At 36.1% G+C, this 15,018-nt stretch overlaps 1 protein-coding gene across 7 annotated transcripts in view; it reads left to right on the top strand.

Annotated features, from left to right (window-relative positions):
* Positions 1–15,018, top strand: part of ZNF521 (zinc finger protein 521) — a 283,477-nt gene that overhangs the window by 28,339 nt on the left and 240,120 nt on the right. For all 7 annotated transcript variants that reach the window (XM_057527195.1, XM_057527191.1, XM_057527192.1 and 4 more), the window contains one exon: positions 2,786–2,965. Coding sequence is in view for 5 of the 7 variants with exons in the window: in XM_057527191.1 (XP_057383174.1) it covers positions 2,786–2,965 (180 nt within the window). In the remaining 2 variants the exon portion in view is untranslated. The remainder of the gene's footprint in view (positions 1–2,785; positions 2,966–15,018) is intronic.

The raw sequence follows: 15,018 nt of genomic DNA on the forward strand, positions 1-15,018 counted from the left end.
TGGCAGGCGGATTCTTAACCACTGCACCACCAGGAAAGCCCTAAACACATATTTTGAACGGGCGAGAAAGAATTCCTCCTGGATGTGGAGTTTGGCAAAAAAAAAAAAAATCTACTCTCAAGGAGAGAGTCTGGGTTTCCAGGACTCATTGTACTACACCAAAGCTTCATAGTCTATAATCGCACCCACCCCCCAGAGGGTCCCTCTTAAGTGGTGACCTAAAAAACAATTCGCCAGTTGGCTGGAGCTTGCATCCTGAAGTTGCAGCAGAAGTGAATAAGCTTGACTGACTTCAGCCCCTGAAGGATTCTATCTGTAAATGCAGAAGTGGAAGCAAAACCATTTTTTATTAGTCTTAAAATGACCCTCATTTTAATAACTAGCCACAGTGTCAGAAGCATGGACTGGGGTCATTCTTTAGTTGTCAAGAGCTAAAGCATCATGCAAGCTTTCCTATTTGTTTGATATTCTTGATTTGGATTCGTGTAAAGTGTCCATATCCTTGAATAATAAGGGAGGCAAGTTCTTATCATTTTCGCTGCATACTACTTAAAGTATTCGGAGTGTCTGCTTATTTAAAAACAAACAGGCCTGCAAACTTGATGCATAGCATTTAAATAATCGTATTAAAATTCAGACCTGGCAGCCACATTTCTCTGAGTGCTGTCAGTTTTATGAGAAACTGGAAACTCATGCTAAACAACTGAGTGTTCAGTGTGCACCTGCTGCCTTCCACCAAGTGTTTAACGGTGTGCGGGCCAGTTCACCATAATTGGGACAGTTATTTGTTTTCCTGAATTACTCTAATTTGGCAGTATTTTACCACTTGGTTTTAGCTTGTTGGAGCTCTTTGAACCATTACCTGTTTCTTTTGTCTGTAGCTCTAGATGAAACATTTGAAACCAGTAAAGGCAAATGTGATGGATTATACAGTGTCAGTTTTGGAAAATGTAGGCGTGTAGGTGCTTTTGAATTTGGAGATGATTGGTCTGTTCCTGTTTACAGAAGAAATACCAGTAAAGGACTTTTTAGTGTACTCTTTTTTTACTCCCTCCCCTCCCTTCTTGTCATCACTAAATAATATTTACTAAACACTCACCTGGACACTGTGCTGTGCTGGGCAAAGTACAAGACAAACGAAAAAGATCCTGTGATTACTCCCCCAGGGACAAGCAGTCTAAACCCCAGTATATTGAAATGGGTACCGCGTAGAGTGTTGAGATAATTTTCCAGACGGCAAATCAACTCAAATTACCAATTTACTTAAACACATTTTTTGGGTTTTTTTGAAAATAAACAAACAAACAAAACTACTTGCTCTTTGATTTGGGAATTCTGCTTTTGTTTTACAAACCCGAGAGATTATTTTATATGTTGAAATGTAAGTTGATTTTGGTATATGTGAATCATTTGAAGGGTGGTGATATAGTTAAGTTTATTGCAGATGTGAAGAAAGGCTTTGGAACAACTGCCAGCCAAAGGCGAACACTGTGACTTGTAGAAATAGGTTCATAGAAGCACGTGACATGCAAGGTAGCAGGAAGCACTTTCCGATAGCGGACAGTGGTGTGGTGGCACTTACTGACTTTTCTAGGAAGCCTGGGCTACTTTGATTCTGTGAATTCTGTATCGTAACATTGCAAATATTTATCCTCCCATATCTAAAAAAATTGACTACAGATAACACATTACATATTTCTTAGGTATCTGGATACAGTTCTTTTGTAACTGTTCATTGAAAACTCTATTTTGAGACATAATTTATTTCTGACTTTGGAGGACTTTTTGCTATTAGAAATAAATGTCCCGTAAGTTAAGTCACACATTGTATTATCCTAATTTTCCCTAAAGAGGCGTCTTCTCTCCCTCTGTGCTTTCCTGCAAAGAGGAGAAGTGACACTAGAATGTTTGGGGATACTTCGCTAAAATGAGGCAAAAGACAGCGTAAAAAAAATAACAACGTATTTATTGAGCTCTAAGTGAAAATATTGCATGTGTTTTGCTCTCTTATTCCCCCTCGCTCTTTGTGTATCATTCTTAGGGTTACAATGGCACTATTTTTAGTTTTCCCTCTATTTAGCTTTTTGAAACTGATAATGCCGGTTCAAGTTGTTGACTTGATTATAATTTGCAATTGCTCTGTATATTTTGTTTTATTTTTTGATGATTTTGAAAACAAGAGACATACCAGTACATTTACACTTGAATTGGTGCTTGCAAGAATGTTTTGCTATGTGGTAGAACTTATTTTGCTATTGCTGTCTAACAAATAATGGGGTAACTGTGTGTTTTGACCAGTTTATAAGTAAAGGTCAATTTTGTGCCTATAGTAATTAGCTTAGCTTACTCTAGACTTTTGGCTAATTCTGGTAATTTCCTGTGAAAGAGTATATTTAGCAGAAAAGGAATTCATTCTCAAGCACAGTGGTTTTTCCCTTTGCATTGGAGACTGTTTAATTTTAAAAGTGATTTATCTCTCTCTTGTAAGCAAACAAAGGCTGTAAAAAAAATGTCAAAGTTAACCTTAAGTGTGGCAAATTATTTGAAAGAGAAGCTGGGAAAAGGGCTACATGTTGGAGGAGAAAAGGAAAAACTCCAGTCATCACGAACTGACAAATTTTAGGGAAGTCTCACTTTTGATGCTTCTGTAATAAAATCTACAATAAAGCCCTCCTAGTGCAGCTTCACGGAAAAAGGTGTTTCTGGTTTTGGTAGCAAGATGAAGCGCTACTTTCAAAGAACCTGTCTTTAAACACCATACTTACAGTCTTGATTTTTCTTTCAGACCCCAACTGTGAACTTGAAGACAAGACTGAAGATGGAGAGGCAGGGGACTGTAAGAAGAGGCCAGAAGATGGGGAGGAGCTGGAAGACGAGGCCGTGCACAGCTGTGACAGCTGCTTCCAGGTGTTTGAGTCACTGAGCGACATCACAGAACACAAGATTAATCGATGTCAGCTGACAGGTAAACACACCTACCACTTCGCATCTTCTCGTACGTCTTCTCTATTTCTGATTTTTCCGTTTGTTTCTTGTTTTTCAGCTGACAGGTAAACAACACTTGCCACTTCTTGTCTTCTCATACTGTTCTATTTCTGATTTTTTCCGTTTGTTCCTTTTTTATTTTTTTCACCCCCTCTTCCAGCTGTTAAATTCTTCTACTTGGGTACCTAGGTCAGTCTAGAAGCGCTTTAGAAAGAATTCCAAGGTGATGGTTTACGGCAAACTCATTGTCACAGTCATCCTTAGATTTTGAATTATACCCAGATTTTAATAGCTAATGGATATGTTTTCATTTCCTTTTTTTTTTTTTTTAAACTACCGTGATACCATGTAGATACAGAGCCTAACATTGGGTGGCTAAAATAAAGTTTAAAAATACCTTCTGAATAAGTTTTCACAGAAGTTTAGCATGCACAAACTTATTTTAGTTTAAATATCATCTCCTCAAGAGAACTTTCACTGATTGGTCGCTCTCTGCTGAGTTTGGTGCCTTTTTTGTGTTCCTATAAAGCCTGATGCTTATTCTTGAATACCACAGTGTTCACTGCATGTGTTAACTTTTCCATCTCCCTCATTAGACTGGAAGCTCCTGGATGGCAGGAACTCTGTCTTATTCATCATTGTATTCTCTGAGTCTTGCACAGTGCCTGGCCCACAGAAGGGGCTCACTAAGGCACAGAAGCTGTTCTGCTATGCATTTCACGGGAAGAATCAGATTTAAAATGACAGGAAGCATGACGTGTTCAAGTTAATTGTTGGATAAAAGTAAAACTCAGTTTACCAAGTTTCTACCCTCTTTAAAAATATATCCTGCAAGAACATACTATATGAGGCTGGGTGGGACATTTTAGGTAGATATCTCTTTTTAGATTCCTGTCATTTTTCTCTTACTATTTGATACTGACACTGCTCCAGTGTGTGTGTGTGTGTGTGTGTCTGTCTGTGTGTGTTTGTAGATCTCTTTCTCTATCTTATTTTCCTAGCACAAATCTTTCTTCAACTAACCATGTATAGGAAATGTATTTATTAGACAAGTGGTTCTCCAACTGTTTTCCACAGAATATTGATATTTTTGTAAGATTTTAATAGGTGTTCCATTTTAAGCAGGTTTCCTGAACAGATTATTATGGAACTGTTGGATTAAATCCAGTTAAATAGGCTTCTTTATTGAAGTGCACTGTGGCTCTTCAAAAAGGGATTGCAGTGAGTAAGTTTATTAGGCCATAGACTCTCCTCTCTTTCAGAAAACCCATTATCGTTTTTTTTGCTGTATAAGTTTGAAAATCTGTGAAGCTTATATAAGCATTGCTATATACATATTTTTGTGGGGTTTGGTAACTTTTAGTTTGATACAATTCCAAACTTAGAGACAAATTGCAAAAACAGTATATGTAGCTCCCATCTACCACTTATCTGATTCACCAGTTGTTTACATTTTACCCTATCTGATCTGTCATTGTCTCTTCACTAATTTTTTTTCTTAGTCATTTGAGAGAAGGTTGGAGACTTCACACCCTTCGAAATATATTCGCTGTATTTCCTAAGAACAAATATAGTCTCTTACATGGCTACGGCACACTTATCAAAATGAGGAAAGTTCACGTTTAACACATAGAATACTGTTATCTAATCCACAGCCAATATTTAAATTTCAACAGTTGTCCCAGTAATGTCCTTTAGAGGTTTTTTGTTTGTTTGTTTCATTTTCTTCTCATCTGGGATTCAGGATCATGCATAATTTTTTAATTGTCATGTCTCTTTTGTTTCCTTTCACCTGGAATGGTCTCTCATTTTTTGAGGAGTACCTGCCAGCACTTTATAAAATGCCCATCTGTAATTGGGTTTGCTTGATGTTTCCTCATGATTAAATTCAGGTTACATACTTCCATGGCAGGCACGCCGCCAAAGTGATGCTGTGCCCTTCTCAGTACATCAGATCAGGAAGTACCTGATGTTGACTATACTATACCCGTGTGGATGGGGTTAACACTGAATACTTGTCTTAGGTGGTGTCCACCAACTTTCTCCAATGTTAAAGCGTTGCTCTTTTCCCTTTCTAAATAATAAGTAATTTGTGGGAAGATGCTTTGACACTATGTAAATATTTTCATTCTCATGAAATCTCCATTTTAGCTTTATAATTTTTGTATTTATTAGTTGGCCTTCTGCCACAGTTTCCTTTCTTATTCATTCATTTATTTTTGTATTCGTATCACCATGGGCTTTTGGATTTGTATTTTATTCAGTGGGTCATAATTCATTACTATCATTATTTTGATGCCCAGATTGCCTGAGATTTGGCCAGTAGGAGTCCCTTCGAATGGGATCCTGGGTCAGTTTAATGTCTCCATCATTATTTGAGGACTGACTCAGTTTCTGCTGCAAACAGATGCTCCAGGCTCATTATGTTCTAGTCCTAATCAATCTTTTGTCCAAGGAGCCCTGGTTCCTTTAAGAGGACAAAGGTATTTAGAAATCAAGATATGGGCACTATGTATACTCACTGATAGAGGTATATCGTTGATTATAAACCGTATCAGCAGACAGAATTTAGGAAATGTATATGTGTGTTTAATATAATACATGTATAATATAAAATGCACATATATACAAATATATACACATATATGTATTTTTCTCTCTCTAATAAGAACCACGTTTCTATTGATACCTCTAATTCAATACAACATTTGAGATACATTCTAATCTTTTTTCTTTCCATATTTATTACTGTTTTCTCTAGCAGTGAGACATCTAGCTTCCATCATCCTCAATATATTTACTCATTTCCTGAGTCTAGAATACACATTAAGTAGTTTCAAAATTGCTTACTCATATCATCATGATAAGCAGACCAACTAACTAGAGTTTAATAGTTGTTTATAGTTATTAATGTTATAGTTTATAATGTAACATTTACATACAGTGAAATTTATAGATCCTCAGTGTACAGTTTGATAAACTTTAACAAAATACATATACCCATGTGACCCATATCCCTCTTAAGATAATTTCCTGCATCCTAGAAATTTCTTTTCTCTTGACCCCTTTCTAATCAATAATGATCCACCAGAAGTAACTAGATTTTAAGTTTTTAACTGTAGATTTGTTTTGCCTGTTCTAGAACTTCTTATAAGTACACACAGTATGTACTCTTTTTTTGCGTCTAGCTTCTTTTGTTCAGCACAGTGTCTGCAAGATTCATTCATGTTGTGTATATGAGTAATCTGTTCTTTTTTACTGCTGAGTAGTATTCCATCACATGAATGTATCATAATTTTGTTTTCCATTCTCCTATTGGTAGACATTTTGGTTATTTTTAGTTTGGTTATTGTGAATAAAGTTGTCGTGAACCTTCCTATACAGGTCTTTTTGTGGATATATGTTTTATTTCTCGAGTTAATAAGTAGGAGTAGAATTGCTGAGTCATGGGGTAGGGTATATTTAACTGTATGAAAAACTTCTGAATCTTTATCACAGGTGGTTGCACCGTTTTACACTCTCACCAGCAATGTCTGAGAGTTCCAGTTGTGCGTCCTTGATAACATTTGTGTTGCCAGTCTTTTTAATTTAAGCATTCTGTTGGGTGTGTATAGGTATTCTTTGTGGATTTACTTGCATTTTCTAATTCATGTACATTTAATTGACTTCATTTAATTCATTTTTCCTCAGAATGCATAATTTTTGGAAAATCCCATTAAATGCAGTTAGTATGATTCTGTTTTCAGTGGAATAGCTTTAAAGGGAAGCTTTACTTATGTGGAATCAACACTAACATTAAGGTGAAGACATGGGAACCTACCTAACTGATATGGCCAGTATAAACTATGCCAGCAAGAAATCTTACCTTAGGTGAGAGTGGTGTATCTCTCATGTGAAAGATTAACTTTAAAATTCAATATTAAAAAAAACTTGAAGTTCTGTTTAGTGTTTACTTTTTATTGAGTTCCTGCCATGGAATTATCCTTATGTTCAGCTCTGTGAAGCAAAACAACAACAACAACAACAAAAGAAACATTATTCCTGGATAACTTTATATATTATACAATAATATGTTTCTTTATATATTATACAGCTTTAATATCAGTGCAGAAAATGCTGGATTTTCAGCACATGGCATGGTGAAGATAATATCTATGGGTTAAATACTTTTTTCTTCAAAAACCTCAATCCCTAATAAAATATTTGGTTTATTTTGATCTTAAGCTTTCTAAAAGCTTAGAATCTAGTCTGTGTTCACATCATTTTATCCCACAACATTTTAAACAAAGGAAAGAAAACAGAGGCTTATTTGTGACTTAATGAAACATTTCAGGAAAGGTAAAGCTGATGGGTCTTTGTCCTGTTTATTGATGTTCAGGGTGATTTCTTGGGGAGGGTGGTAGATTGATGAGGGGAAAAGCAGAAGTGGAGGATCAGGGAGAAAGCAGAAGGGGGAGAAACAAAATCAGGAATCCTTCCCATTTGTTTAAAGTGTTAAAAGTTCAAACTTGAGTTGAGTTAGCTAAGGGTACCCTTCAGTCTAATCTGGAAGAGATTAAAGACACTGGCAGTATTTTAATTAAAGTAATATGATGCTTTTACCTTCTTCCTTGATTAAAACCTTTTACTCTAAGTTAAGAGGTCCGACTTTTCCAAATTTAGTTTCCTGCTGCTTGAGTTTACTCTTTTCTTGGTGCTTCTTCTTTTTTCTGGTGGACAGAATGCTAGTTTAGCAAAGTAGGATATTTCTAGTTGTTTTCTTTTTCCCTTTTAGTTTTACTCTTTTTTTTGTTTTTTTCATTTTTTTTTTTTTTTTTTTTTTTGTCTTTTAACTTCATCTAGCCCCATTTGTATCTTTGCTAATTTTCCTTTGATTCCTGTCCTTGTTTCAAACTCTTAATTTCCTTGTTGTCCTTATATCTCCCCTTCTTTTCTCTCTGGCTATTTTATGGTCTCTTGCTGTTTTCTCAACTTTCTCCTTTGCTCCTTGTGGCTTCCCTTCTGTTAATCTTGAAGTCTTTACTTACATGTGTCATCCTATCCATCTAGACCAGAGCCTGTAAACCTTTTGGTGAACAATTTGTATGAAGAAAGAGGGAACTCCTAGTAGTGTATAGGAGGGTTAACTATAGAGTAGAATTAGGAGAGAAAAGTCTTAAAACTTGCTGATTTGCAAAATAACAGAAAACGGAGGTATTCTGTGGTCTGACACCTATGGAAGTCAGTCAGGGTAGTTTTGTTGAAACCACCCTGAACTGGTAAAAACCCTGCCCTGAGATTCTCATCCTTAACTGAGTGCTTTCTTGGTAACTTGAGATCTGTTCTTTGGTGACTCTCATACCCAAGGGTGAGCTGCCAAGGTGAAAACTGACTCACTCCAAACTGAAAGTTTTGAAATCCTGGTATAGTTATGCCAAGTGAGCCTAGACTAGTCCTGGCCTTAGGAGATGAAGGTCAAATATGGACCAAGATGATCAATTTTATTTTATTTTATTTTGGCTGTGCCACACAGCATGTGGGATCTTAACTTCCCTGACCAGGGATTGAACCCGTGCCCCCTGCATTGGAAGGGCAAGTCTTAACCACTGGACCGCCAGGGAAGTCCCAAGGTGATCAATTTTAGACTCAGATTTGAAAGTCAGCTCAGGGATCAAGTATGCCCCAGGTCAGTTTGTGAGTAGGAACCGGTGACCTGGACTGAACTCACAGCAGATCCAGCATCGGCCCAGAGATCTAGGGGGTCACACACACAGTTAATGGAGTTCATCACTGAGGGGAATTCTGGAAGGTGGGCACTGTTCTGGAGAAGCATCCTGACCTAGGAAGCAGCAGAACAGTCCCTAAGGATAACGAGGTACAGGGTGGCCCTCTTCTTTGTCTCTCAGGGCAGCTGTCCTCTAGTCTGTAATCCAACATGTGTAAGTAAATTATATATCATCCCTGCTTGAAGGAATAAAGGGAAAGGGGGAAAAAAAATTAAATCCCGCTCTTCAGTTGTAGCAGTAGATGCAAACCACCTGTCTTGCCCCAGCCGTGCTGTCTTTTTCCTGGAGGCTGAGAAGGGAGGGAAATCAACACTCTAATGCTGTTGGGACTCTCTGATGCAGAAGACAGATTATCAAAATATATATTTAAAGAAGGAAAAGCACAGAGAACCTCTCATTTTACTAATCCACAAACCCTATCATTTCTTGCCATTTCCCTCAGGGAGTAGGGAGGGCTGGAAGCCAGAGGGGTCTCATCACACTTCTCAACAAAGATTTAATAGCAGGGTGCTATGGGGAAGGCTGAGATTACGGAGACTTTATTATGCTTACAAAACTGAGTAAGAACTAGCATTGTAAATCATCAAAACTAAGCCACACTTAACAGGATAAATGTGTAAAGTACATTTGGTAATACTGTATGCTTGTTGTTCTAAGTCATTTTTCTCTTCTCTCCTGCTAATTTGCAAACTTGAGTTGTCTGTTAAGTGTTCTTTCACATCATTAATGTGAATTGCCTGGGTGTAAATGCAGAAAAACTAAACAGCGTTGTATTAGTTCTTAACCCTCTGGCCCACTATACTGTTGGTAAGATGAGTAGGTCGAGGTGTGTGTGACAGCGAGGCTGTCGTAGTTTGGGGGAAAATGTTTGTAGATCAGATTTGTAAAACCCTAACCATATTTGTGGCTCCTTTACAAATATTGATACTGTATGGGTTCACATTTTTGAAGAAAAGGAACTGAACCAATGATTAGACACTGCATCAGTATAAAATAGTGTGTTCATTTAATTTGATTTTGAAAGTTATGAGACTCCCTGGAAGCTTCACACAGATTTTGTGAACTGAGCACTTTTAGACATCTGGATTTTTTTTTTTTTTTTTGACTAAAGAATGTAAAGAAAAAGTGAAAGTGATTGAACATGTGTTATATGGTTGTGGGAAATTAAAGACTGGTTGGTTCCACTTGACAATCAAGTACCCTAACAGCGAGTTCTGTTGGCAGTGGGAATAAGGAAAATGAGTGTTTTATGGAATGAAGCATCATTTTCACAGAAGCATATTGAAACTGTTTTCAGATATATTTTTTCTGTTTTCCTTTTCAAAGCATTAGTTGAAATACATTACATGAAATAAATGTGATATTTTAACACTTTAGTTTATATTAATTAGGTTCAAGTCATTATGCCTTTGATTTGCATATTTCTACATTAATTTCTATATTAATTCATTATTCATGCTTTGTTATTAATCATTTATATATAAATTAATTACCTATTTCTATATTAATTAGGGTTAAGGCACTGTACATTTTATTTTCTTATGTCCCTCTGTTTTGATCAATTTCTTGTTTCCTACCCAAAATATTTTCTTAGTGTTTTTAGCCTACTTCATTCTTCAAATCCCCCAAGCCCCCAAAATGCAATTTCGTGGCCTCCACTGATTCCATTCCCCAGCCCCTTCTCCACATGCTTCTTCTTTTTCAGACCAGTGGTTTCCAAACTTTTTTGATTAAAAAAATATAGGCTGCATCTTCATAATACGTACTTATCAATATATTACATAGATGCACATATGATACAACACTCAAAAAATAGAAATTGAAAAATGAGGTGAAGATGAAATAAATAGGTGTAAAAAATAAATTTATGTTGTTTTGAAGTTCTGGTCTAGATTCATTTATTTTGACAATTTATTTTAATGGATGTGAGAGCTAAGAGAGCTATCTCAGAAAACGACGAAGAGAGAACGTATGTTATTACACTTCTTGCTGAGGTTCATAACTATCGATGTTGGCTATAGCCACCATATTTCAAATAACTTTCCTGATAATCTCAATTTTGTTTTGCCACCTCTTGGTCACATCTGATTAAATTGTTTCTTTCTTCCGTCCTTCATCCTGTGGCTGACAAAGAGCTTTTACTAGGAGTAGAAGGGCTAGACTTGCCATTTTCTTGTTGATTATTTGTGCACAGCTATCAATATCCTGCAGTTTCCTTGCAGAAAACTTCAAAAATCACTTATCAAAACTTGAGGATTGTGTGTGAATTAGATTACTTAACATTAAACGAGATGATCCACAGGTCTGTTTCACTGGGCACTATTTTGAGATGTGGGAAGGGAGTGGAGAATCAAGGGCACCCAGGATGACTATTTATCTTCTCACTCTCAGGATGTTGGGTGGCTATTTATGGCTGATATCCCTTCTGATTGGTTGCTAAATACTCAGACTATCTTTTCTACCCTGGGATATGTACCCTGTATTTCAGAGACCACTGTTGTTGACTACCATTTACTTCATCATGTGAAAAACAACTCACCAAGTCTCTGCTCCTCTCGGTTTTAGAGAAGGTGGTGTGGCTTGAGTGTGTCATTTTCTTGGTCTGGCAGGACCATGACTAAGTTCTTCTACGCATTTACCAGAGAGAAAGCAATTGTCCATCATTGATTCCAACCTCTGAGCTGTTGGTTGAGTGAGCTGCTTTTTCTAGTTTTGGAGGAAGGGTCAGTTAAACTATTACCTGCTGTAAAAGCTTTGTTGTTTCCACATTGATTTTGCTACAGCAGAACTTTGATATTAGTATTTAGTCTACTGTCTTTTTCTTGATATATTTGTTTGTGAAATTCTCTACCAAAACATGGATATAAAATAATCATTTTCAGGTCCATTATTGTCTGGAAACTTTTGAATGATTTTGGGCATTGTAATAGGGATTTATAAAAGACCTTTACTGATGAAGTACATTTTCCCACTATGAATGGTGAGTTATTACATGTATTAATTTATTAAAATTAAATAGCTGGAATATTGAAGGGGTAGTTTAAGAAATATTTCTCTGTATTTTTGATGTGCATTTTAAAATTAGGTATTTTTACGCTCATTCTTGATAGATTATCTGGGCAGAGGATTATAGGTTGACAGTTATTTTTGTCCCACGTTATGAAGATATTACACCATAATCGTGATTGCTATTGTTTTTGTTGAGCTATCTGTAGTCATTCTAATTATAGTTCTTTTGTGTGTAATTTGTCTTTTCTATTTAGTTAGATTTTACATATTCTCTTTGATTTCATGTTCTGAAGTTTCACTAAAATATGTTTAACTGTGGGAAAAAAAATAAAAATAAAAAAATAAAATTAGGTGTTTTTACTGTCAGCCTGTTTTAATAACTTGTGAATCACAAGAAAGCTACTGATTATGAATGGAAAGTTCCTAAAGGATGAAATCTCCTAGAAATAGAAAATACATGGGTAAATTCACTTTATTTTTTACAAGTAAGAGCTTCGTGGAGAATATCCTGTATTAGCTATAACTGTATTTGCAAATTACCTGCTCCTTGATTAATCTGAGGTTTTTGGAATTAGCATTTTGAAATGAATAGAACTCAAGAAGCAAATTAGCATTATTTGTCTGTGTATTAAAAATGTTACTTTTGGATGTCTTGTGGAACCATAACTGTTTTAGAGAAGTGGGCTGGCCTTAGTTGTATAATTGATAATGAACATATTATCATCTAATTCTGTGGTTTCAGGATTTATTTGCCAAAAATTGTAAATAAAATATCAAGAACACAAACCATGGGAGAATATCTTCAAGAATTTCCACCATGTCCTTGATGGTCACTGATGGTAATTAAAGCTGTCAGTTTGTCCCTGTGGAGAAGTGTAGATTATAAATGAAGGGCTGTATTTGGGATGTGGAAACAGTGGGGCCTCTTTTGTGGGGAAGATGAATTAAAAGAAACCAACTATTTCCTCGGCCCTGTGCAGCCATTCAGTCTGTCTTATAAACAGGGTGATGTTTAGGTATTTGGATACAGTTGTGTGCACACGAGAGCTCTGCCACATGTAGCCTATTCTCAAACGTGAAATTCAACATGATAAAACTTAGGAGGTTGAATTTTTACAGTTTTGTATGACTGCACTTTTCTTTTTTTACATTACTCTGCTTAAGATGCTTGTGACCAATATCTACTTCCTTTATAAGGTAGTGAGTTGATAAGAAAAGTGGACTATTTCCCCATCCTTTCTCTTTGTGTGAAGTCTCTGGCTGGGGATCTTGTCTTTGGGGAATGGCAGCAATGTCACAGAGATCTATGACCTCCTAATAGGCCTTGGGAGGGGAAGGCAGGAATCATTCTACACTGCGCCTCAGGGCTTAGTTCCTTTAAACTTCAAGGAATTGGATGGAACTCTTCACTCCTCCTTTCTTTCAGCTTTACCTTCAGGGGAAATTGATCGATTAGAGGTGATTATTCCACAAACTCTGAACCCTTTTCCCCTCTTTGTTCCAACTGGAGCTCCTCAAAGTTTAAAGGGATTGTGTCTCCTGGGTGAATTGTAGAATGAATTTAAATAGATTATTGGGTAGAACTCTTTGAACACACATTAAAAGTGCTAAAAAAATATATTTGGAGCTGAAGGAAATATGGGAAGCAAAAGGAGAAAGTAACATTTGTTTCAAGATAATTATAATGTAATTATATGGGATTTTTTGAGCACATGATTAGCTGTTAGAATGTAGAATCATAGTAGTGCTTCAAACCAAGAAAATAATAGAGTCAGTGCAACAAATGGACAGTTGTACAAAATCTGGATGGCGACTAAGACCCTAATAGGCCCAAAGACAACCGCAAATTACTGGGTTTATATATGTCCTCTGTTAAGCACAGCAAAATTCTACTAATTGATGGCTTTCAGTTTTTTCTAACTTCTTTGTTTAACAACAACAAAAAATGATCTATACCTAATTCTCTTTTTGCATGTGTGATATATTTGCCTTATCGGCACTATGGACCTTATTTGAGTTATATTTAATACCACATCAATTTAATTTTTCCCCCTTTAAAAAAAATCTAATTCCTGGACTCTACCTACCCACAGAGCAGTATTAGCTCCCCCTGGTGACTAAACAGAAATGTAGACAAGGATGATTGTGGTGATGAGCTTCATTAACTTTAACTTTTAAATGCAAAATTAGTATTAGGATGTATACAGTTGGCAAGTACACTGAACTATTTTCCAAGAAAAAATTCCCATTAGTCTTGAGAAATGTCCATTTTCATGTCAGTTTATTTACATGGTGAAGGCTGGTCTATCTTACGTGGCTTTCCTGGAGTTCTGCCCATTTTAATGACACTGAATCGTGGTTTCTGATGTGGGAGATATTAGGACAGAAAGCAGATATTCAGATCTTCTGTAAACTAGGAGCTGATTAGAGATGCAAAAAATGAAAGTAAGAGTGCTACCAATTTACCTATCTCTATCATTCTTGTAAAATAGACTTTCCATAGAAAAGGTTATCATTGTTAAAATGATTTGAAATCTCTCCATATCTTGGCTGTTGTGAATAATGCTGCAATGAACATGGGAGGGCAGGTATCTCTTGAAGATCCCAATTTCAGATCCTTTAGTTGTAAACCCACTTATAAGATGAATAAGTTCTGGGGATCTAATGCACAGCATTGTATAATAGTTAGAGAAAATTATACTGTACTAAATACTTGACAGTAGCTAAGAGAATAGATCTTTAATCCTCTCATCACAAAAAAGAAATGGTAATTATGTGAGGTGATATAGGTGTTAGCTAACCCTACTGTGGTAATCGTTTTGCAGTACATAAGTGTATCAAGTCATCACATTGTATTAAACTTATACAATGTTACGTGTCAATTCTATCTCAGTAAAGCTGGAAAAAATAAAATAAATTTTTTGGGGAAAGACACTGTTCTACATTCAAACACCAAGATGTGTTTTTTTGTTGTCACCTCAAGGAAGCATTTTTCCAATTTAATTTACAAATTGTTGAAAAGTGTATATTTTTATTACTTGGATTGCTTTCCAACTTAACTCTTATGGTTTAGTTTCTAAAACTTTTCCCCATCATAATTATCAGTTTGACAGACATTTGAGAATGCCTTTATAATCTTTCTGAAAAGAAATTTGTCAAGTCTGTCATATACTTACCAGTCAACCCTCCGTGTCCTCGGGTTCCACATCTGCGGATTCAACCGACCCGCGGATCAAAAATATTTGGGAAAAAAAAATTC

This window comes from Balaenoptera acutorostrata, chromosome 13 (assembly GCF_949987535.1).
Source record: "Balaenoptera acutorostrata chromosome 13, mBalAcu1.1, whole genome shotgun sequence".
Lineage (NCBI taxonomy): Eukaryota > Metazoa > Chordata > Mammalia > Artiodactyla > Balaenopteridae > Balaenoptera > Balaenoptera acutorostrata.